At 41.0% G+C, this 25904-nt stretch overlaps 2 protein-coding genes across 7 annotated transcripts in view; one reads left to right on the forward strand and one right to left on the reverse strand.

Annotated features, from left to right (window-relative positions):
• LYRM4 (LYR motif containing 4) overlaps window positions 1-5904 on the reverse strand; it is a 167144-nt gene extending 161240 nt beyond the window's left edge. For both annotated transcript variants that reach the window (XM_064362950.1, XM_012440335.3), the window contains exon 1: window positions 5604-5904. In XM_064362950.1, coding sequence (XP_064219020.1) covers window positions 5604-5689 — 86 coding nt within the window. In that variant the 5' untranslated portion in view covers window positions 5690-5904. The remainder of the gene's footprint in view (window positions 1-5603) is intronic.
• A 481-nt stretch (window positions 5905-6385) lies between these two features.
• Window positions 6386-25904, forward strand: part of FARS2 (phenylalanyl-tRNA synthetase 2, mitochondrial) — a 512246-nt gene continuing 492727 nt past the window's right edge. For all 5 annotated transcript variants that reach the window (XM_064362954.1, XM_064362953.1, XM_064362955.1 and 2 more), the window contains exon 1: window positions 6386-6609. The gene's annotated coding sequence lies outside the window, so the exon portion shown is untranslated. The remainder of the gene's footprint in view (window positions 6610-25904) is intronic.

A 25904-nucleotide genomic window follows, 5' to 3' on the forward strand; every position in this document is an offset into this window, starting at 1 on the left:
CAGACACGAAGCAACATGTGATATAGCAACAAAGAGTAGGTAGTAACAAATTATAGGTAGCAACAAATTGTAGGTAGCAACAAATATAAGCACCCAGTTGTCTTCTAGTAAGCCAAACATGAAAGACACTTGCACAAGTGTCAAACTATCAATCTGCTAATTTTTGGGGAGGAAAAATGGTTATTTTTCATAAAAGTGTTATTTAACATAATCGATTTAGTCACTTAAAAACAGGTGTTTTTAAAAACTTTTAGTTTTGATTTCTAATATGATGTGTCCCACATAAAGAAAAGCTTTTTGGGGTCCTCAGCAATATTTAAGAATGTAAAAGGCCTAAGATCAGTTAAGTTGAAGAACCGCATTCTTAAACTTTGTCTTCTTGGCTCTTCTTCAGCCAACTCCTTCAATTTTGATGTTCCCTAGAATAGCATTCATAGCCCACTAATTTTCTCACTTTAAATTAGGATTTCTCAGTCTTAGCGTGACCAACCTTTTGGGCCAACTAATTCTTTGTTAATGGGGGCTGTCCCCCGTGCAGCCCTGGCCTCAGACGCCTAGCACCCCCTTTCCGAGTTGTGGCAACCAAAAATCTCCAGATATTGTCAAATAAAATCACCCCAGGATGAGAACTACTAACATAAATAGTATTCCTAGATAATTCACCTAATATCTAGGTTTTAATTTGACTTACGATGATAATTCTACTTATCAAGTACCCATTTAGCACCAGGGACTTTCCTAAGTACTTGACGTGTATTAACTCACTTAAGCAGTGGCACTGACTACAGTCCCCATTAATAAAGAATTAGCTGGCCCAAAAGGTTGGTCATGCCAAGATTAAGAAATCTTAGTTTAGGGTGAGAAAAATTAGTGGGCTACGAATGCCATTCTAGGGAACATCAATATTGAAGGAGGTGGAAGAATAAGAGCCAAGAAGACAAAGTTTAAGAATGTGGTTCCTGGTTGGGTGCGGTGGCTCATGCCTATAATCCCAGCACTTTGGGAGGCCGAGCTGGGCAGATCACCTGAGACCAGCCTGGCCAACATGGTGAAACCCTGTCACTACTAAAAATATAAAAATTAGCTGAGCGTAGTGGCGGGTGCCTGTAACCTCAGCTACTGAGGAGGCTGAGGCAGGAGAATCATTTGAACCCGGGAGGTGAAGGTTGTAGTGAGCCGAGATCGCACCATTGCATTCCATCTTGGGCAACAAGAGCGAGACTCCAACTAAAAAAAAAAAAACAAAAAAGAACGTGGTTCTTAAATGTATTTGTCTTGGGACCCTTTTACACTGTGTGAGATGATCAGTTACGATTCTTACAAAGAAACTGCAGAACAAAGAGTGGTGTGACTTGCTCAGGGTCACATAGAGTCAGTGGTGCTGACTATTGCAGTTCTGATTACTCTTCTGAGCTTCAGAGCCCTGTGATTATCTCTGCTGGGCATCCCAGGGGACATCTGCACTCAAGATACCCTGAAAATAAGCTAAAAAACCCTCTCTCCACACGTCCAGCTATTTCTGTATTACTGAAGTTAGTTAATGGCGCAAGTTTAAATTCACTCTCTCCTTGTCTTAGCGTAACCAGAAACCTGGATGCCATTCTAGACTCTGCTTAGATTCTCTTCTTCCTTAGTCCTCAGTCCCGTCATTCGAGTTCTAACAATTTCCCTTCTAATGATTTATCAAATACAACATTTATTTCTATCTTCCACTATTTCTGTCCTTACTAGCATCCTAATCTCTACCCTGCACTGCTGCAATCAACTCCCATTTGATGTCCTTGGTCCCTCAAAATCATCTTCTACTTTGCTGCCAGAGTGATCTATCAAAAATGCAAATCTGATCATGTCATGTTAGTGGCTGCCTGTGAGCTAAGGGTAAAGTCCAGGGTCCTCAGCATGGCCCCCAGGCCCTCAAATCAGTGGCCCTCTCCAACGTCAGTGCCTTCCTGTCACCCCTTGCATCATACTTACCTCCCTGGCAGTGCTCTGCTGTTTGCCTGCCTGAGCACACATGCTGCTTCATACCTTTGATCCAACGTCACCCCCTGAGAGGTCTTTTAGATTCTACACCCTGTGCATCCTTCTGTCACAGCACTTAAACCAGTCTGTGACAACTATCTCTATACCTGTGTCCCACATAGGCTTGTAAAGCCACTGATGGCAGGTGTCTAGTTTGGTTCAAAACTCATCTTCCTCTCTTCAGGGTCTGGTATAGCAGTGGTCCCTAACTCGGGGCCACAGACTGGTTGGTACTGGTCCATGGCCTGTTAGGAACAGGGCCACACAACAGGTGAGCAGTGGGTGAGTGAGCATTACGGCCCGAGTTCCATCTCCTGTCAGATTAGCAGTGGCGTTAGATTCTCATAGGAACACCTATTGTTAACTGTGCATGCAAGTGAGCTCCTTAGGAGAATCTAATACCTGATGATCTGAGGTGGAACAGTTTCATCCCAAACTATCCCCTCCCTTGACCCAGTCCCTGGAAAAGCTATCTTTCAGGAAATTGGTTCTTGGTGCCAAAAAGGTTGGGGACTGCTGTGGTACAGCACTGGGCAAAGTATGCTTCAGAGAAGTTTTGTAGAAGCACTGAGGGAAAAGAATGACATACAGCAATGAGACCTGTTTGGGTGGAGGGAGGGAGGGAGGGAGGGATGTGAGATGAAGACAGTAGGGCAAACTTTTGTTCAAAGAAGGTCACAATTGAGCTGAGTCTTGAAGGAAGAGGAGGCACTCTAGACAGGAGTGATAAAGGACCTGCAGGATAGAACAGTACTTGCAAGGGCCTGGAGGCCCAAGAGGACATGGCACATTTAGGAAACTACAACTGATGATGACAGAGGACAGGATGCACAGGTGGGACTTTGGCTGAGACTGGAGGAACAGACAGGGCTCATGCTATCAAAACATGGCCTATATTTTAGGTCTTGCAAGAGCGTTCCGAAGTATTTATTTCACTATTCCAATTACTTTAGGCACAACAATTTGCAGGTCATTAAAAAATTTTTACTAGTCTACTTTTGATTGCTTATCCAGCACTACCTGTATTACTTTTGATAGGTAACTTAACCTCCCTGTGCCTCAGTTGCCCTACAGGGTCATAAAAATAGTACCTACCTCACAAGATTACTGTCAAAAATAGACATGTTAATAGATGTAAAGATTATAAGGTAGCAGTCACACACAGAATTGATCAGTGGATGCTGTGTTGCTATTGATTTGCCATCAGTGACAAATAGCTGCTGAGATTAGAGTGGAGGGAAGGGACTGTTCTTGAAATCCACAAGACACAGCCTTAATGTAAAAGAAGGACATATTTTATAACAAGTAAGTTTATCTTGGGAGATGATAGTAGCAGAAACCTAAGTTTTTAGGTCCACGATCTCAGGCAACAGTATAAAACGATTACCAGACTCCTTTGAATAATACATTTATATTTGGGTAATAAGTTTAGCTTAAAATTATATGTTTGAAGTATAATTTCACCAATTATTTTCTGAATGTATATCATCTTACAGTTGCCCATACTGAAAGCCATTTTCAATTTTCTGCCTTTCAGGTACAGCCTTGAATGATTTTCCTGCAGTCTGAATAATTTTCCTGTTGAGTTTCTTGAATGATTTTCCTGTTCAGTTGGCAATCACTCATTTGAAAACAATTGGGACTCATTTGCTCATAAATCATTTCCAAAGAGAATTTCAGAAATAGAAGGGTCCTTAGAGACTGTCTAGTCCAACAGTCTATTTCACAAAGAAGAACACTGAAATACAGAGATTGAGTAACTAGTCCAAGTTATAGTCTTTGAGGGTTCCACCTTGACTTTCCTACATGCTCTCACATAGACCCTCTCCCTGCCACTTTCTTTAGCGTGTGAACTCCCTGCTGGTTCCACGTCCTTATGTATCCTCAGTTTAAATGACAAAGTATCTTCCTCCAGACTATGGTGAAATCAAATGGTTTCTATGTATTTAACTTGCATATTTCATGTGTTCCCTCAACAGACTTGGTTAAGTACTTGGTGCTAGGTGTTTGGTTAATCTTGCTAGAAATTGCACCAGTATGCCTATTATTACACTCCTTACTCTCCAAAGTCAAAGTCATTAAGTAAAATCATGCTCTCCCATTAAATTTAACCACTTAACTGGTTAGATACGACTTCAGTGGTATGACCTAGATGCTGTTCTCAAATTTGCAGAATGAACATGTTTTCTAGGTAGGTTTCTAAACATTTGAGAGTCATTGCTTAAGAGGCTTAGTGTTCCTGTCTTCTGACAGAGGTTGTACAGGTCGGTTTGCCAGCTCACACACCTGGTAGAGGGGAGCCTACCTAACCAGGTGTGTTCCAAGGACAGGCTCTGCTCCTATAACATCCAATCCATAGGCTGGCCAGTCACCTAAGTGAGGCTTGGGGTAAAGAGATGAGTTGATCCAGTCAGATTTTTTCTCAGGGGAATATGGCTTAAAATCAGAGAGTAGCAGTTAGTCAAAACCAAACCAAACCAAACAACACATCTGAAAAAAATGCAGAGAGAATCCATAAGAAAATGATGGGTCAGAAGCAGCAACAAAGTGAAAGTAGAGGTTCTGAATTAGAAAAACCCATACAGGCCAGGCACGGTGGCTCACGCCTGTAATCCCAGCCCTTTGGGAGGCAGAGGCAGGTGAATTGCTTGAGTTGGGAGTTTGAGACCAGCTTGGCCAACATGGCGAAATCTCGTCTCTACTAAAAATGCAAAAAATTAGCCAGGCGTGGTGGCGGGCGCCTGTAATCCCAACTACTCGGGAGACTGAGGCAGGAGAATCACTTGAACCCTGTGGGGCGGAGGTTGCAGTGAGCTGAGATCACGCCACTGCACTCCAGCCTGGGCAGCAACAACAGAAAAATAATCATAGGCAAATAGGGGAGTGGTGAGGCATGGAAAAAAGTGAATGTGTTATATTAAAGATGTAAGAGTTTAGACCCTCAGTGTCCCGCTGTCAAGGTCAATAAGCGGGATCTGTCTGGTGAGCCAGGATAAACTGAGGTTTCAGCTCCAAAGCTTGTGAGACCCTTTTTCCTTTACCGCTAGGCATTTCCATCGTACCCTAAATAGAACGGATTTGATTCTGGCAACCAAAAGAACTCTTTACGACACCTAGGAAATTTTAGGGAGGTGCTAGCGTGTGCCTTAAGCTTTTTAGCTGTGTGCTACTCACTGGCCATTTCCACGCTCAACTTTTCCAGTGCTCTAGGGAAGTTTTATGTATGCAACATACTGGCCTTAACTTCACCAATGGCTGATTTCCATCCTTTTATTCTCTTCTGCAGAAACATAACACTAATCATGCTCCGAGAGCACCGACCAAGGTAGCCTTTAGGGGAAAAACGTTGTAAGACGTGAACGTCTTCCCTGGTAGAAAGGAGGGCAAGCCCTCTGCTCCTCCCCAAGGTCTGAGAGGCCACACCTGCAGGCAGGAGCACGCTTTTCGATGGCGGAGCCCGGTCCCTGTCTCGCGGCCGCCGGCGCAGGACGGTGGTTCCTAGTCGCCAAGGACATTCCGTGGCAGCCCGCGCCCCTGGCCCCCGGCCCCCGGCCCCCGGTCCCCGGCGACCGCCGCGTCACCTGTAATTGTAGGCGCTGAAACGCTTGCTTTCTCTCAGCATAGCCCGGTACAGATCTAACACTTGTGCGCGGCTGGAGGCTGCCATTTTGGAAAGAAAAAAACAAACGGGTCCTCTTCGGAGAGGTCCCAAGTACAGCCCAACCCACGGAACTTCAGTCTGTACAGAAACTACGAACGAAATAAAGTGCGAAAGCTCGGCCTTGCCAGCAGGCCGGACCTAGACCTAGGCGGGCACTCCTGAGGACTGCGGACGACACCCGGCGTCGCGGGCCTCTTCCGAGGCGGGCACAGGCAGGCCTCGGGGCAGCTAAGGGGGCGGTGCCTGGAGGGAGGTGCCTCCGCTCCGCCCCGCCCCCGCCTGGAGGCTCTGGACCCAGCAGCCACTCCACGCGGCTGAAAGGCGGGGAAACTGGAGGCCTGGCTGTCGGTGCATCCAGCCGAGCCCCTGGGGGACGAAGATTGGAGGCGCGAGCATTCGAGGGAACTGCAGTTGCACCACGGAGAGCCTTTGCGAACCGTTCGGGGTCTTGGAGGGGACGTTTGTGTTTCAGGGCGCAGCGGCCCCAGTACCTCCAGGAAGCTGCGTTGCCCGGGTTACCGAAGGCCGCCGCGCCGAAGCCCCGCCCTTGACCGCCGATGCCCCGCCCCCACTGGCTGCGGCCGCCCTCAGTGCTGCCTGAGAGGCCTTGCGGGATTTCAAGGGTGACTTGACTTCGCCCTATCCTGCTCGGCTGGGTGGGGGTTTCCTGGCCTTCGCTAGGTCGGGAGGCGCGATGTCTGGGTGTGGAGGTGATGAGCCAAGGGTTCTGTGGCATTACGGCGCTGCTCAGGGCGACCTGCGTAGGGGCCTGCGGGACAGGCCCGCTTTCTGTCAAAATGGCGGCGCCCAGCGTACATGGGTATCTCTTCAGTTGGGGTTTAAGATTCTTGCCCGTGAGAGCGAACTAGCCTGCCACGCTTCTGATTTTGAAACACTTGGGTCTGGGTTTCCCGGGAGAGCGGTGGGTGAGTGCCAGCCTCTTGCAGCCTGGGGTGCGACGTGGGCAGTTGGTGTGGTAGGGGATTTACATTGGCCGTGGATTTTTCCCTCTTTCCGGATGTGGATTTGCTTTTGAGTGAAGTGTCCCCGTGGTTTTGTAAACTAATAAATGCGTAAAATGCAGCCTGGCTGTAGACTTCGGAGAATAATTAGAGACCTTTAGGGGTTTAGGTATTCTCCAAGAAGCGGAGCAAGTTTTCTCCCATGGCTTGACCTAAACATTTTTGAATTACCTTATTAAAATGGTGGATAAAGTTGCTTGTTCTGATCTTTGAGCATGGGACTGGACGCAGGGAAGCCGCAGCCAATTCTAGTACTGTGTTCGCAAAGCAATTTTCTTGTTTTTGGAATCTTGCTTTACATAATCAACCTTAGGAAGAACCACACCTTTCTGCACTCAAGCACAGTGAGGAGTACCTTTATGTGTAAAAACAAAACGGCCGGACGCGGTGGCTCACGCCTGTAATCCCAGCACTTTGGGAGGCCAAGGCGGGTGGATCATGAGGTTAAGAGTTCAAGACCAGACTGGCCAACATGGTGAAACCCCGTCGCTGTGACATGGTAAAAGCCCCATAAAACTACATACCTCAACCATACCTAGGCTTTGTGTTGAAACTGCTCTCTGTAACCCTGATGTGACAGGCAAGCAGTCCAAACCCACGCCATCTTGGCCCCTTCTACTTGTAATAAGTTAACTAAGGTCTGTAATTTCCACTCATATCCAGACAATGTGTAAACTAACGCTTATCTTGACTTCTGTAAACCACTTAAATAACAATCGGAATATCCAAAGCCCCCGAATGTCCGGAGCCCCTCACCCTCATCTCCGCCCAGGAGGTGGTTTACGGAATCCACTGGCCCTCGGAATGTCTAAAGCCCCTCACCCTCACCCCCGCCCCTCACCCTCACCCCCAAGGTGATTTACAGGCATAGAAGGTCTTGACACCCTCCTTTCGGGGCCACGGGTTGGAGAGACGTGAGTCCTCCGTGTCCGCCGGCAATAAAGACCCTGCAATTTGGCATACTTTTATCTTGGTGTTAACTTTCTATGCTCGGGCCAGTACAACACGCTACTGAAAAATAAAAAAATTAGCTGGGCATGGTGGCTCGTTCCTGTAATCCTAGCTACTTGGGAGGCTGATGTAGGAGAATCAGGGACCTGGGAGGCGGAGGTTGCAGTAAGCCAGTTACAATTGTTTCTCCCTATCAAGGAATTTAATCATTAATGTATATAATTAATGTATCTAAATGACTCAACTTTCTGGTAATCAAATAAAACTTTTCCAAATAAATATGTGTAGTTTAAATAGTTTGGGTAGCCTTGTCCTCTGTTAGTACAAGCAATGGTTGCAGTTAGGAAAGTGATAGCTTCCCAGTTAATTCTGAGCCAAGTCTTCACAAAAATACCTCATTATTTTATTTAAAATGGTTTACCAGTTTTTTGGACATCAGTGCCTTGAGAGCTAATAGAAAATATTAATTCGAAAGCTCCATCACACTTTTGCATATCTTAATTATGGAGATGCCTTTTTTGTTTTTTTAAAAGAAGAAAGTAACTCCATTTGAGATTATAAGTAGAATGGGCCAGAAGCTGAAGAATGGACCATACACATATGTTCCTTAACATGCATTCTATTCTGGGTTGAAATTTTTCTCAGGGAATATCTAAAATAGGTACGGTACCGGCCGGGCGCGGTGGCTCACGCCTGTAATCCCAGCACTTTGGGAGGCCTAGGCGGGCGAATCACGAGGTCAAGAGATTGAGACCATCCTGGCCAACATGGTGAAACCCCGTCTCTACTAAAAATACAAAAAAATTAGCTGGGCATGGTGGCACGTGCCTGTAGTTCCAGCTACTCGGGAGGCTGAGGCAGGAGAATTTCTTGAACCCGGGAGGTGGAGGTTGCAGTGAGCCGAGGTTGCGCCACTGCACTCCAGCCTGACGCCTAGTGACGGAGTGAGACTCTGTCTAAAAATAAATAAATAAATAAATAAATAAATAAATAAATAAATAAATAAAATAAATTAGGAGGTACCATTTAGGAATCAAAACATAAAAATTTCTTTAGTATTCATTTTTTGTTTATCCAAAGTTATCAACTACCTATAGTTCTTTATGTAAAATCTTGTATTATCTTCTATTAAAATTAGGGTTGTCCATGACCACCTAATGCTGTGTGAAGAGAAATTTCTCAAATCATAATAAACAGCATAATAACAATTTACTGTCCTGCAGCTTAAATATCAAAATAATGTATAAAGTAGAATTTGTATAGAAGTAGTAACTTATGATATTATTTAGAAATTATTCAGGTGGGCATGGTGCTTCACACCTGTAATCCCAGCACTTTGGGAGTCTGAAGCAGGTGGATTACTTGAGCCCAGGAGTTTGAGACCAGCTTGGGCAACATGGCAAAACCCGATCTATACAAAAAATACATCATAGCAAACCTCATCTCTACACAAAAAGTACAAAAATTAGCTGGGAGTGGTGGCATGTGCCTGTAGTCCCAGCTACTCAGGAGACTGAGGTGGGAGGATTGCTTGAGCCCTGGAGGTCAAGGCTGTGTTGAGCCATGATCACGGTACTGCACTATAGCCTGGGCAGCAGAGTGAGACCCTCTCCAAAAAAAAAAAAACCAAAAGAAAAAAAATTATTCTGTCCTGCACCACACAAGTATTATACATTGATCCTTCATTTTAATAGAATATGAAGGGGGAAGACATTATATATCAACTCATTCATTTGTACAGATGAACAAACTCAAGCCTTTTTCCTCATTCATTTATTCCTTCAGCATTTATTGAAGACTTCATGAGTACCATACTTTATGATTTGTTTTTTGTTTTTCTTTTGAGACGGAGTTTCACTCTTGTTGCCCAGGCTGGAGTGCAATGGTGCAATCTCAGCTCACTGCAATCTCTATCTCCCAGGTTCAAGTGATTCTTCTCCCTCAGCCTCCCAAGTGGCTGGGATCACAGGTGTACACCACCACGCCTGGCTAATTTTTTGTATTTTTAGTAGAGATGGGGTTTCACCATGTTGGCCAGGCTGGATTCAAACTCCTGACTTCAGGGGATCCACCTGCTTTGGCCTCCCAAAGTGCAGGGATTACAGGTGTGAGCAATGGTGCCCGGCCCATAAGGTATATAACCATATGTTATATAAGATGACATAGTTACAGTGATGAGAGCCTCCCCACCACTAAGAAACCTGTAGGTAACTAGATAAACCAAACAATAATTTATAGAGATAGGTTCTCACTCTGCTTCCTAAGCTGGAGTGCAGTGGTGTGATCATAGCTCATTTTAACTTCAAACTCCTGAAGTGATTTTCCTGCCTCAGCCTCCCAAGTAGCTAGGTCTATAGGCTCATGCTACCATGTCTGGCAGATTAAAAAACATTTTTTTGTGTGTAGAGATGAGATTTCACTATGATGTCCAGTGTGCTCTCAAACTCCTCAGTGCATCTCCTGCCTTGGCCTCCCAAAGAGCTCAGCTTATAGGTGTGAGCCGTGGCACTTAGCTAATAATTTCTTTTTGACAGTTGCTATGATAAAAGCAATAATTTACCAAATACAAAAGGAATACAGAAGAGGAATATTGAACCAGGACTTTCACCTAATGGAAGGCTTTCCGTCATAGGTGTTTCTAGAATGAATAGTAAGACCCAGATGAGGAATGTGGTTAAAGATTGGATTGTATATTCCAAGCATGGAGGCAGAAGGGTGCTTGATCTATTTAGAGAACTCTAAGTGTTTTAGGATGGTAGGAGGTGGGAAGGGAGGGACCACAGAAGTGGTTAGCCCTGCACTAACTTTATTTTAGTGATGTTTTCCCTATTTCTGGATAAATCATTTCTTCCCTTATGCATTGGCTGAGTCATATAAGTAGAGCTTAACAGCTGAGCTGTTGAAATGGAGATTATTTACTCAGGTACCGATAGCCTTTTGTTTCAAATCATGAATTTGAATCCCATATTTCAGAGGCACTGAAATTTTATTTGTGCATTCGAGAGATAGCCGGCAGCCTGGTAGTTCCAAAGTTACTGTTCTCGTGATGATAACTTGAGGACGATATATAAATCAAACATGGATCCCGTTTTCCAGAAGTTTATACTTTAAATACATTTGTATATAATTAAAATAAGGAGTAGGAGATATTAGGTTGGTGCAAAAGTAACTGGATTTGACCATTAAAAGTGATCAAAACTGCAGTTACTTTTGCACCAACCTATACAAAGTGCTTCAGGGAAAGGGCTGGTGAAGCGTTGTTGGGTCTCAGTGTAAGAAGTCACTTCCATTCCTTATGCTTCGGCCACACCTCAGACCAACAGCAGGGCTGAGGCCCAGGCTTCAGAGATTTTTGTTTAATTTTTTTTTTTTTTTGGGACAGAGTTTTGCTCTTGTTACCCAGGCTGGAGTGCAATGGCACGATCTCGGCTCACCGCAACCTCCGCCTCCTGGGTTCAGGCAATTCTCCTGCCTCAGCCTCCTGAGTAGCTGGGATTACAGGCACGCGCCACCATGCCCAGCTAATTTTTTGTATTTTTAGTAGAGACGGGGTTTCACCATGTTGACCAGGATGGTCTCGATCTCTTGACCTCGTGATCCACCCGCCTCGGCCTCCCAAAGTGCTGGGATTACAGGCTTGAGCCACCGCGCCCGGCCTGTTTAATTTTTTTTTAAAGTTCCCTCCATGATTGGGTATAGCCGGGGCTGAGAAACATTGATCTAAAGGAGTCAGGAGGCTTCATGGAGGAGGTAGTGTTTGTGTTGGGCTTGAGAAGATTTGTTTCTCCTGGGCCTTGAAAGGAATTGAAGGATTTGAATGGGTGTGTGGTGGTAAGATGGCTACTGTAGGTGGAAGATGATTTACCCTTTGCCTTGAAAGGGTGAAAGAGAAACCCTGATTGAGGTCTAAGAAAAACACTCATGACCTGGGAGGGGCTTTGGCTACAGCTGTAGAGTGCATGAGGGTGAGAACAGGGAGATCCTGTGGAAACGTGATATGTCGACTTTCATATGTGTTAGGCACGAGATGAGCTGAGTCCCAAATGATTTGAGTTAATCTTTCCATGACTCAATGGAAGAGCTGTTATCTACATTTAAGAAAAGTGAAGCTGGCTGGCCCGGTGTGGTGGCTAACATCTGTAATCCCAGCACTTTGGGAGGCTGAGGCGGGAGGATCACTTGAGCTCAGGAATTTGAGACCAGCCTGGGTAACACAGCAAGACGCCATCTCAATATAATAAAAAAGAAAAGAAACAACAACAAAAAAATGAAGCTGAGAGTTTATTTAGCCAGGATCATACTGCTAGAAAGTAGCTAGGGTGGGCATTGGCCTGAGATGTGATCTGTCTAGCTATGGTGCAGCACTGCTTCACAGATAAAATACCAGCTTCAGGAATTTGAAGTTTATTGATTTTTCTTGGATAACATGGGTAAATTTTAGTCATATTTGAATTTTAATTTAGTTGGAGTCTCACTTATTTGTAAAGCTAACCGATTTGTATAGGAAATATTATAAATATTCAGGGAATCTCAAATGTTGATTTTTATACCAGCTTTTTAGTTATTTAAGATAAATTTACATTTTATTCTATTACCATCTCTTTGAAAAGACTTAGTGCCTTTTTTAGATTGTCTATTTATGTGTGTATGTGAGACATTTCCTCTTGGGGGATTCTCTGAGACTCCCATTTCTGTAGAAGCTCTTTTCAAATATACTTATGGAAAATCTGTTCTCTGTTTTGAGAAACCTTGAAAGCTATGATACATTGCAACTAGACCCTCTAGCTTCATTGACTGGAGTCTAAGGGTTCCCTTACTTGTAGGCAGTAACAATAAAATTGACAATTTATTTTGTGTAAAGTATATCAAATGTCAGTTATTTCTAGAGATTTTTTTTTTTAACACATTATTTTCATTGTAAAGGGAAGAAACCATCTTTTCATACTACAAACCCCTACCAACATGGGAATTCTTTTACAGTGGGATTTGTTGTAATATTCTGTTATGGATCACCTTCATTCTTTTTTTCTTGCTGCTTATGGGGGACCAGTATTTTAGGAATAATATTTTCATACTGTCTGGATATTTTAGAATGATTTGTTAATCAAACTAGCTACAGCTGATTGTAACGATAGCTGTTATTTATTTAGAGTTTGTTTTCTCTCTTCTAGGAGCTTTGTCATGAAGAGTCCTCTCTATGCCCTTTAGCAATATCTCATTTTAGTAATTTTTCTAGGGACATATTTGAAGTTCTGATTGACTTCTTTGAGTGAGAGTATTAGCTGCCATCTCTTGTTTGTTCAGGTCAATAGATTGTTTACAGAAAACATTTAGGATTTGCAGTGTTGACTCTGTTTACAAAAAGCAGCCTACATTTTTCTGATCACTGGGAAAATACTAGGTCAGTGTCTTCAGATATGCAATACTGAGTTCTGTGATGTTAACTGATCTCTCAGGATGATACATAACTTTGATAGTATACTGGAGACTTACTAACAGCAGAAGATATACAGAGAAGTCAGGATTTATTTGCTGTTATAGTGAATACTCTTACATAATTTAATATTTTATAACTTTTTAATGTAAGCATTATTTTCTGAGCACAATTGAAGCACCTCAGCCTGGCAAACCTGTAACCTGTATGTGTGATTGTGAGTTTGAATTAACTAACAATATTTAAGATTAATAAAAGCCTGGCTTGTGTGAAATGGATTATAGTAATATTGGCAGACAGTAAAACAGAGTTAGCTTCAGTTAATGAAGATGAGTTTTTTGGGAGATATATCTTTTTTAACAATTCCTGGAATTCTGCCTTGCAGGAGAAAGTAAAATGGAGCAGTCATGAAATAGAAAAAGCTTACCAGGCAGCATACTTTCTTCCCTGTTTCTTGACATTTTGAGATAAGCACCTTGTTATTTATTTCAAGTCTTGGAGCACTTTGAGACAAGCACATGTGCCTGGGCATTTATGACACCCTTGGCTTCTGCGTACTGAGAGCTGGGCTGGATGATAATTACAGTCAGCTTTCATTTGTAGAGCCCAGGTCTTCAAAGAATTTCCAAGTAAACTATCCCAGATAAATACATTTCAGGATGTAAGTGTGCTTCACCAGAACTGTCAAACTGGATGCCCTTCTGTTAACTTTGTAGAGGAGATTTCACATGTGTCAAGTTATAGTGTTTCCTAAACTTTTTTGTGTTGTCTTGAAAGCTATTTGAAAATTAAATGTTCATTATAGTACTGGTGGTCAGGTATGTTCCTTAGATATTTATGAATTAATGTCACCACACCACAGACAGTAATTTTTATGCCATCTTCTCCCCAAAAACCTGCAGCACTTTTAGGATGAAGTCTAATTCCTTAACACAGCCTATGAGACCCTGACGAGTATGGTGCTTACCCACTTCTCCAGCCCTATGTCACACCTTTTTCTTTTTCACTTGCTGTTTCTCATTCTTTAGTACTTCCCTCTTTCCCCTCCACCCTGGGGGCCTTTGCAAATGCTAATCCAGTTGCCTGGAGTGCCCTTCCTTCCCTTCCTAATTATTCTTCGGATCTCAGTTTAACAGATGGTTACTCAAAGCTACCTTCTCTAACTTGAATAAATCTTCCTCTTTTAAGCTCCCTTAGTATTGTGAATTGCTCTTCAGTTTAGAGTGACAAAAGTTGCAAGTCACAGGAAACTGAAGTCAAATTGATTTAAACAATCATAGTGGCTTTATTGTCTCCTGTGTCTTGAGCGTTCAGAAGCCAGATGGGCTTTAGGGTTGATTGGTTTGAGTGATGTTGCTAAAGATTCAATTTTGTGCTTTTCTCCACTTTGTCTTCTCCAATGTCAATTTTATTGTCTGGCCAGAATCCTCTCTTGGTTGTGGGAGACCATCAACAGTTTGGGGGTACTTGTTTCCAGAACCTTAGAGGAGTTAGAGAGCTTCTGGACCAAGAGTGCCAAGCAGTCCTCTCTGTTCGTGTCACTGGCCCTCCTGCGTCATGTACTCATCCATTTCTGAACCAATAACTGGCCAGGGAGAAGATATGATTTTAGGATGGAAACAATTGCCTAACTCCTAGAGGCAGGGGTCGGAAAGGTGTCCCCAAAGTATGTAGGCTGTGAAAGCTGAAGGATGGAGATGTAGGCATGGGGGAACACACAATGAAATTGAGGTAGTTACCAAGAGAAAGGGAAATTATTTTTTGTAAAAGGTAACAAAGTTCACTAGAGCAGTCTTGCCAGAGTTATATGTTACTTTATTTGATTAATATTTTTTGTGATATTAGGCTGTGTATGAGAACAGAGATTATGTTTTTGATTACCATTGTTTCTTAAACACTTTACATCTAGCTTTGCACATAGTAAATGATCAATAAATATGAATAGTGTAATGACTCAGTCTATCACATAAGATCCAAATACAGTAAGGCCCTGCTCCCCACCCTTACCCATGGTTTTGCTTTCTTAGTTACCCAGAGTCAGCTATGTTCTGAAAATATATAATGGAGAATTCCAGAAATAAACAGTGCATGTTTTAAATGAGTGCGTTCTGAGTTTTGTGTTGAAACCTGCCCAGGGCATGAATCCTCCCTTTGTCCAGTGTCTCCATGGTGTATACACGCCACCTGCCCGTTAGTCACTTTGTTGCCTTCTCAGTTATCCCAAGATCACAATTTGGTTATGGACAGATCACAAGAATTAACAGAGTGAGTGCAGTGGGATGAAATATTTTGAGAGAGAGAAAGAGTCCATATTCTTTGTCTTTTTCATAACATTTATTACAGTAGGTATATTGTTATAATTGTTCTACTTTGTTATTAGTTTTTCTTGTTGAATTAATGATGGGTTTTTATTTTTTTCTTTCCAAAAAACAATAATAACCACTATCTTATGCAGAAATGATATCATGAGCAGTTGCATTATTAAATCAAGGAGAAACACAATCAGAGAACAGGCAAAAAATTATTATTATAATGGTTTGTGTTTTTCTTTTCTTTCTTTCTTTCTTTTTTTTTGAGACAGAGTCTTGCACTGTTGCCCAGGCTAGAGTGCAGTGGCGCAATCTCTGCTCCTCTATCTCCTGGGTTCAAGTGATTCTCCTGCCTCAGCCTTCAGAGTAGCTGAGATTACAGGCACACACCACCACACTCGGCTAATTTTTGTATTTTTAGTAGAGACAGGCTTTCACCATGTTGGTCAGGCTGGTCTTGAACTCCTGACCTTGTGATCCTCCCACCTTGGCCTCCCAAAGTGCTGGGAATACAGGCGTCAGCCACCATGCCAGGCCTTGGTTTGTATTTTTCTTATCTCAGATTGTTTCTATTTATTTTTATTGATATATAATAGATGTACATATTTTTGGGATACATGTGATAATTTAATACATTATTATAATTTGTAAAGATGAAATTAGTGTAATTGTGATATCTAGCACCTTAAATATTTGTTTTTATTCTAGAAACATTCAAATTGTTTTCTTCTTGCTGTTTTGAACTATAAACTATAGTCACTCAGTGATCTATCAAACACTAAGTCTTATCTCTTATATCAAGCTATATTTTTACTTATTAGTCAACCTCTCTGCATCTCTCCTGCCCTGTACCCTCTTGACCTCTGGTAACCACAAGTCTATTCTCTATTTTCATGAGATTCACTTTTTTAGTTACGACATATGAGTAGGAACATATGATATTTGTCTTTCTGTGCTTGGCGTATTTCACTTAACATAATGACCTCCAGTTCCATCCATGTTGCTGCAAATGACAGGATTTCATTTTTTCTATAGCTGAATAATACTCTATTGTGTATTTATGCCACATTGTCTTTATCCTGGCATCCGTTGATAGACACTTAAGTTGGTTCCATATTTTGGCTTTTTTTTTTGTGAATAGTGCTGCAGTAAACATGGGAGTGCCAATTACAATGCACATCTTTTTGATGATAATACTGATTTCCTTTCTTTTGGATATGTTCCCAGCAGTGGAATTGCTGGACATATGGTAGTTCTATTTTTAGTTTTTTGAGGAACCTCCATACAGTTTTCCATATTGGCTATACTAACTTAAATTTTCACCAACAGTTCACAAGAGTTCCCCTTTCTCCACATCTGTGCCAGCATCTTTTATTCCTTTTTTGATAAAAGCCATTTTAACTGGGGTTAGATGATATCTCATAGTGGTTTGGATTTGCATTTCTCTGTTAATTAGTCATGTAGAGCATTTTTTAAAAAACTATGGGCCATTTATATGTCTTCATTTGAGAAATGTCTATTCAGATCTTTTACCCAATTTTTAATCAGATTATTTGTGTTTTTTTCTTATTGAATTGTTTGTGCTCGTTATATATGCTGGTTATTAATCCCTTGCCAGGTGGATGGTTTGCAAATTCTGTCTCCTATACTGTGGGAGATTCTAGATTGTGTTTTCATTTTGTTGATTGTTTCCTTTGCTTACAGAAGCCTTTTTCCTTGATGTAATCTCATTTTTCTGTTTTTGCTTTGGTGGTCTGTGCTTTTGAGGTCTTCACAAAAAAATCTTTGCCCAGATCAATATCCTGGTTTGTTTCCCCAATGTATTCTTGTAGTAGTTTCATAGTTTCAGGTCTTAGATTTAAATCTTTAATTTTTGTATATGGTAAGAAATAGGAACTCAGCATCGTTTATGGAAGAGTGTCTTTTTCCCACTGTACGTTCTTAACACCTTTGTCAAAAATGAATTGACTGTAAATGTGTGGATTTATATCTTGTTCACTATTTTATTATTAGTTATCGTTCAATCTCTTACTGTACCTAATTTATAAATTAAACTTTATCGTAGGTATTCACATACAGGAAGAAACATAGTAAACAGTACTTAGGGTTTCGTACGCTCCATGGTTTCAGGCATCAACTGTGGGTCTTGGAACCTCCGCAGGCAGAGAGGAGCTACTGTAACTTACCTGTAAAAATTATTGAGTGACTTTGTAGATAGCATTAGTTGGCTACCCATCAACCATATCAACTATACTTCTTCCCGACCATTACAACCCTGATTTTGTTTGGGTGGCCACGTGCCTAGTTCCTGGAAATGAATTGTAATGTGGTCTTAGGCATTCATGGTGATTCCATTCCCTTTTTACCAGATACTTGTTTATCATAGCCAGGCATAGCCACAAGATACAGATCTGGTTAATGAAACAACAGGAAGTTGACTGGAAGGTTTCTAGGAAAGATTTTGTTTTTTATTAAAAGATAAGAATTCACACAATAGGGCTTACTTAGGTCATCTTCTCCCCTGCTTGGAATGCAACTAAGACTAATGCTTGAAGCTCAGCAGACATCTTGCAACTAGAAGTGCATGAGGGAAAGGCCAAGAGAATATGCGATTCCAGCCTAAACACTGGCTTTTCTGAGCTATGAGTGAACTTTTCTGAGCTTTTCCAGGAGTGAACCCTGGAACTAGATGCCTCTAGACTTCATATTGTGTTAGCAACTAATGTCTTTCTATTTTAAGCCATGATTATTTGGACTTTCTGTTTTATGCAGCTCAACATGTCTATTTATGTATTTATTTTAGAGATAGGGTCTTGTTCTGTCACCCAGGCTGGAGTGCAGTCACACAGTCATGGCTCACTGCAGCCTCCAACTCCTGGGCTTAAGCATTCTTCCCCTCTCAACCTCCTGAGTAGCTGGGACTGCAAGTGCTTGCCACCTTACCCAGCTAATTAAAACAAATTTGTTTTTGGTAGAGGTGAGGCTTTGCTTTGTTGCCCAGGCTTTTGAACTTCTGGCTTAAAGCAATTCTCCTGCCTTGGCCTCCCAAAGTGTTGGAATTACAGGTGTGAGCCTGGGCCAACATGTCTCAATATAGTGCCAAAAATAAAATAGAGCTTCCCTGCCTCAGCCTTGCCAAAAGTCTTTCTTTGTAATTTATTATATTTGTCAATTTAAGGTTATTTGTCTTTGCTGCTTGTGAAGCACTAGGATATTTTGTTTTTTTTTTTTTTAAAAAGAATATGTTTGTTACATGTACACATAGGCCAAGCTTTTTTGCACTGAAGGACATTTGTGTATGAGGGTCCTTCTTTTGAATAATCAATATTCTCTTATACTCTTCACTCCATTCATGACTACTCAGCTTAAATGTTGCTTCTTCAGGCAATGTTCCCAACTTCAGTTTAAATTACACCCTTCTGATTTTATTATTATTTCTTATGACAGCTTATTCTTTACCTTAACTTTTTATAATTTAAAATTGTACAAAGTATATCTGCATAATGGTAGGTTCTTGGCTTAATGTTGAGTTCTCGCACAAGAACTCCGTGAGGGCTGGGACCATCTCTGTTTTGTTCATCACTAGAGGCATAGTGCCTAGTAAGTGCTCAGTAAACCTTTGTTAAATGAGTAAATGAAGGAACATAAGCCTGAAATTTTTAGATTTCTGCATCTTTGATCCTCCTGCCCTGTCACCACCAAGAATATTAGGTAACATGAAGTGTTCAGCCACAGCACAGATTCTGTTGCATTTGTTTGGATTACATTGCTCCCTACTGGTCAGGATTTAGGGTTAGATTTTAGATTTCGAGACTTTAATTTTGTTTGCCTTATAAGAAAATATAATGGGAGTAGCATAGTCACTTAGCATACTAACTGAGTAAACATCTTGTCAGTTCCTTCAGAAGAGTGATACATATTTTGGATACTTTTTCTCTTGCGTTATGATTTCTTCTAACAGAATTTTACATTATCTTAAGCTTTGCTGGCACTATTTTTATAAATTGAAGTTAAAAGCCCCTGGTAGTGAATGTTTATATTTTATGCTTTTGGATAGCTCTGGAAGCATGGAAATGACTATCATTTTAGCTCTGTTGTTTGTCACAATCATTTAAAATTGCATTTGGAATCTCTTCTTTCAGAAAAAGTAGGCTCAGTGGTGGGGGGGCGGTGGGGACGGGTTTGTATAAATTGTTGACACAAGTTATTGACTTAAAATGCAGATACATTAAAATAATTTTTTTAGTTTCATCATGCTGTAATTCTACATTGTTGGTATTAGTTTTACTGTGTCTAGGGAGATTTATTGTGCATTTTTGCAATGAGTGTAAATGCTGTATGTATGTGATAGTAAGGGAGAAAACTTGACTGAGATATTGTCAATTTGGTAGCATTTCACAGCTGTATCAGATTTTTCCACATCATTTTAGGTAAATTACTTAACATTTGGATAATCACATAATTTATTTCCTATATCAGGATACTTGAGATCAGTGAAAGTGGGTGCTATTAAATAATTATGCTGTCATGACAGGCATAAACATGAACTGTCTTGGTGATACTGACACATATGGTCATTCTACTTGATAACAGTAATCTGTGATGACTTTGTTACTCTGTATACCCTTGTGAATTGCAAGAACTAAGAATTGGAGGCTCATCAAAGAGCTTCACTTTCCCTTTATTCTCTACAGAATGCCTGCATCTTCAACACCTTCTGCCCAGAGGTGTGATTCTTCAGTTGTGTGGATCACTCTGGGTTCCCAAACTGATGTGGCTCCATGGCCAGTAGGAGATTGGGGGTGTCGGGCACAATAAGAGCTTGTTCTCTGCTTTAGGGATGAATATCTTTGTGCATGATTAGCTGGCTGTACTAAGGTGCAAGAGGAATGGAAATGTTCACTTAATACAGAAATTGTGGGCACATGGTGATTTAATCATGATCTTACTTTGTATTGTTTGGGCTTGTAAAAGAAAGCTTCTGAATATTAACAGGAACATAAAAAAAGTAGTTGGGCCTTTCAGTACCGGAGCTTTTAACAAAGGATTTGCAGACTCTTCAGGTCTTTTCCCTTGCTGCAGCTCTGCCATCTGTGCTTTGGAAGGGGCCTCTACCCCTGCCTTTCCTTGGTTAAGATAGTGATTTTCTGTTAACTGAGTCTGTCTTCTATTAAACAGAAAAATGATAACATGTTAGTGTGATGTGGTCTTGAGCCTCATGTAGGAGATTTTCCTGAGAGTCACAGACAATATTGAATTCTCTTTTTTCTCAAACAGTTTTTAATTGATTGCCCAACATTGCAAAAGACATTTGACATACATTCTTACTTGGTTGGTTCTTATACTAATTTAGCAAAGTAGACATTGTTATTCATATTTTATCAAGAAAGACAAAAACACCCTTCTCCCCACTCCACCACCACCAAAGCTTAGAGTTTAAATAAGTGGCCCAAGTTCACATGACAGATTTGATATTTGAACTGAGGACTGTTTGATTCTAAAATGTGTGCATTTACCAGACTATGGCATGCCATATTTGATTTGGTAGTACAAATTAAAAGCAGCCTTGAAAAACTAAAATTATGTTTAATTCTTACTGTCTGTAATTAGCATCCTTCTGCATTGGTTAAGTGTTTTTACCACTAAGTGTTTGTTTTCAAGCCCTAATTGTCCAGGAATTGGGTTATTCTCTTTGGCTCTATGCTTGAAAAGGACAATTGATGTGTAGATTTTTAAATATGATGATAGAAAGTGATCATTAGTAAGCATACACTAAGTATTCAATGAATATTTGCTGTTTAGTCATTTGATGAAACTGAGCTTTGGTTTTATATTTTGTTTGAATCCCTTGCAAGCATTCTTTCAACTTCAATAATAGCTTTAAAAAAATTTTTTTTTAAATTTTTTAATTTAATTTTTATTTTTTGCTTAAAACTCAAAAAGCCAGATTTTTTTTCTTTACTATATTGCAGGTTTTGCAATTCTAGAATGGGGAATATGAATTTTAAAAGATTTGTGGTTCTGTCAGCTCAATCAGTTACAACTTTGGTCTCTTAACTTGTGTGCTAGGCAACCATGGGAGCCACAGAAACAAGGGCTTATGAATCCTGAGTGTCCCCGACATCATCTGTTGATTTAACGCAGTTTTGAAGTTTCAAACATACATATGTCCTCCCCATTTTCAAACATATGCAGGCAGTGTAGTGATTGTAAAAATATGCAGTGATTAAAAGCTACTGTGATTCATTAATGCTTTCAAGTAATTTCTAATTACTCAATGGATATTGAAAGTATATATCTGATCTTGTTGGGGGTTGGATACTTTTTCAGAGTTAAAACTTATGCTCAGGCTAGCATAGCCTGGGAATCCCTGGTGTGGTCATAATCAGGTCAGGATATTTCTCCCATTTTAACCATATGGCTTCTGTCTTGTCCATGGCTCCATGGTATACTCTCTTCTACCCTCATATGGCAAAAGCATGTCCTCTCATCATTCTATTAGCAGCGCCTGGGGCACTTCATTCTTGGCTCCCACCCCTTTTTGACTGAGCAATCAATAAAACTCTCTATTTTGCTTCTAATCCAGCTCTCATTTTGTTTATGTGCTGAACAATATATTATTAGCAGATAGATGCTGAGATAAATTCTGAGATTGCACCTTGCATAGGATTCAATAAATATTTGCTAGAATTCGACAAGTATTTGATAATTGACTGATTAATAATTCACTGAACTATCCTTATCTTGCTACTGTCTGTAGTTTCATTGTTTACTAATGGCTCTTGATTTTCTTACTTATTTTTCTGAAAATTGGATTTCTTTCATGTTGCAGGATTCTTGTATTTGAAGCTAAGTAATGTGAATTTTAAAATGAGCGTGGTTCTATTCTGATAGCTCAGTTGTCTTTGCTCCTCGCCACTCTGATGTTCCTGGTTTATGCTCTCCTTAGCTCCCATCTGCAGTAGTGGGACCACTCTTTGAGTGCTTATTATGTGTCAGGTGTTGGGTAGCTGCTTCAGGTGTTACCTTGTTTAACACTCATAACAATCCTGTAAAAGAAGGAAACAAACAGTAAGTGGGTCGGCTGGGATTTGGAGTCAAACATGGTTTATTGACTGAACTTCCTCCATAACCTCAATTTTAAGCATTTCTCTTACTCTGATATTCTTAGATTTTAGTTGACTCCTTTTGCTCCCACTACTCTGCAATTCTTTGAAACCTCTAGGATTTACAATCCATTGGCCTTCCCGCCTTTTCATTGTGCCATATCCCTCTCATATCTTTACTTCCCTTCTTACTTAGTCTAGATTTTGTGTTCACTGCTTTGTGATATCGTTCTAATTGTTCCGCTATATAGTTCTCAGTTCTACTTATTTCCCTACTCTGCTTTGTTGATGTGCTTTTACTTGTAGACTGATTTATAGTGTGAAGAAGAAACCTTGTAGGTATATACCCATCTCTCTAGCTATCTGCATTTCTGCTTATGATTTGGTGACATTGCATATGTAACCAGTATGTGGACCTAGTGCGAGCCATGAGATGTAAATCAAACACAGTTTTTTTTTTTTCTCTCTAGCATGCCTTTAAAATTGTGTTCAGTAACACTTATTTTATGGCATGAAGTGTTGTGCAATTCTAGAATCATAATAAAGCCAGTTGAGATCTTTCAACTAAAAAAGAAATGTGGTCATTCAGGGGTAATTTCCTGCCTCTGGATAAAAACTTCTTCCATTACCCACTCCCCCGTAAAGGATTTGGTGATGGGAAAGGGTGGGGATGTATGGCTGGCTTTTTTTCTCTTTCTCTACTTATCCCATTCCTGTGAGCTGGCTCTTAACCACTTAGGCCACTGCCAGGGTGGAAGAATGGGAAAAGAGAGTAAAGGACCACAGCAATTTTGTGTTAGCTGGGTGACTTGGTACTCTAGGCTTTTTCTTGGGTTCTTCAGAAGACCCCTACTGGATCCTTCCAATTTCATCTTCCTTGAATTAGGTGATTCTTCTTGGCTTGCTATATCTCCCTTTGCCCCTGGCTCTTCAGAGGTCCTTTCCACAGAAGAAATGTTACTGTTGATGTTCTCCAGCCTGCCCAGGTGCTTTCTCGGGCAAGACTTACAGTGGCTTAGTGCTGGCTCTCTCCTGTACTGCCCTTGTCTGGCCCATGAGACAGCCCACTGCTGGTTGGTGCAGTGACCTCACCAATGCAGTCCTTTGTGCTCACTCTTAGCCATCCTCAAGTTTCTAGTGCCTGTTGGGTGCATGTTCATGGTCTACCCCACTGCATGGAGCACACATCAACCCCTTCCCTAGAGGGTCGGTTGAAACTTCTTGAGCTTAGGAGGCAGATACTTTCTCTCCTTCCCTTGACTTGAGGCCAAGGGCTCCATCAAGCTCCTCTGAAGGAATCCTTTGAAAATCCCTCTCTTTTCAGCACTCTGACTGCTTTTTGTCTTTTCTTTGGACTGACTATAGTCCTAGAGTTGCAGAAATGATTTTCATCCGTTCCCTTTGTAAATTGTACATTTGGCATTTATTCATTTTTATCTCATTCAAAACTTCAATTTAACATCCTGACATACAGGTTTTCTGAAAATGATACCTACTCTTTATTTAAAATCCAAACACATTGGAAAAGAAGTGGGAGACAAGCCACAAGTCTTATAGTCTGGAAATAATGGTGGTTAATATTTGATAAGCATCATTCTAATCACCCGTGTTAGTTTGTTTTTGCACTGGTATAAGGACATACCCGAGACTGGATAATTTATAAAGGAAAGAGGTTTAATAGACTCCTAGTTCCTGGGGAGGCTTCAGCAAACTTACAATCATGGCAGAAGGGGAAACAAACACATCCTTCTTCACAAGGCAGCAGGAGAGAGAAAAATGAGAGCCAAGCGAAGGGGGAAGCCCTTTTTTTTTCCTTTTTGTGGAGAATAGGGTCTCGCTATATTGCCCAGGCAGGTCTCTTGAACTCCTGGGCTCAAGCCATCCTCCTGCCTCTGCTTCCCTAAGAGTTGGAATTATAAGCGTGAGCCACTGCACCCAGCAGGAAGCCTCTTATAAAACCATCAGATCTCATGAGAACTTACTATCATGAGAATAGCATAGGGGAAACCGCCCTCATGATTCAGTTACCTCCTACGGGGTCCCTCTCATGACCCCTAGGATTATGGGAACTACAATTCAAGGTGAGATTTGGGTGGGGATACAGTGAAACCATATTATCACCCCTTTTTGAGACAAAGTCTTGCTCTATTGCCAAGGCTGTAGTTCAGTGGCATGATCTTCGATCACTGCAAACCTTTGCCTTCCAGACTCAAGGGATTCATCCACCTCAGCCTCCTGAGTAGCTGGGACTATAGGTGTGCATCACCATAGCCAGCTAATTCTTGTGTGTGTGTGTGTGTGTGTGTGTGTGTGTATATATATATATTTTTTTTAACAGATGGGGTTTTACTGTGTTACCCAGGCTGGTCTCAAATTCCTGGGCTCATGTGATCTGCATGCCTTGGCCTCCCAAAGTGCTGGAATTACAGGCATGAGCCACCAGGCCCAGCCACCTCTCTGAATTTTTATGTAGATGAATGGAAGCATGGATGACTAGAAAGTCTTTTACAAAGATAGGATTATACCATGTATGGTGTTTTTAATTTTAAGAAATATATTTATTTTTGCTTAAATGTAACACAAGAGAGAGAAATTATGAAAATGAAGGGATTGCTGAACTTCAAACCAATCATGGAACACTGATGTTTGGCTTGTGATCTTTTTCGACAGAACATTTTGATTTTAGCTGGTGTATATGGTTGCTTTGAAAGATGAAAAAAGGGGTGTAATTGCACTTCCTCCCACCTTCCCTCCCTGCTCCACTCTTTGATTTGTTTTATTTTTATGTTGTTTGGTTTTTAACTTGAACACTCTGCTGTTACTCAGTAACTCCAGTGATTGTTTAGCTATACTCTTAAGTGGCATCAGTTCTTGCCAACCAGTTCTTTTCAAAGAGTTTCCCATTTCTTGGATGTGTATTTTGACCAACTTTTTTTTTTTTCAAGGAAGGGTTAATCAGTATTATGTCCTTGAGTTATTGGATGTTTTGAGAATTCGTGTTACCTTTGTACTCAAGAAACACTGGCCAGCCTTAAAAATGCTGCCAGACTGACTTTTCTGTTTTCTAGATAGCCAGCTTTTTCTGCCTAATAATACAGAATCTGGTTCCAGTCCATATTTTAAATGACTCCACTGTCTTTCTGAGCCCGTGTGATGAATTATTTTTCTCTGAAGTTCAGTACCTTTACCAAGCTATTAGTGTTGATCATTACATATTAATTTTTCTTGGAGCCTGGTCTGCTATTTTAATTTAGGAGAGGTCTCTTTTCTGTAATGTCTTTGAATATTTTTCTAATTTTTTTTTTGTTGTTGTTCTTTAGGAGTATGTAATCACGTAATGTGAAGCTACATCTCTTTTGTCTTTCATACCCAGCTTCTTCCTTCTGGTTACACTGTATT

The sequence above is a fragment of the Aotus nancymaae genome, unplaced genomic scaffold, assembly GCF_030222135.1.
Source record: "Aotus nancymaae isolate 86718 unplaced genomic scaffold, 86718_ANA_hifiasm-v0.15.2.pri h1tg000051l, whole genome shotgun sequence".
Lineage (NCBI taxonomy): Eukaryota > Metazoa > Chordata > Mammalia > Primates > Aotidae > Aotus > Aotus nancymaae.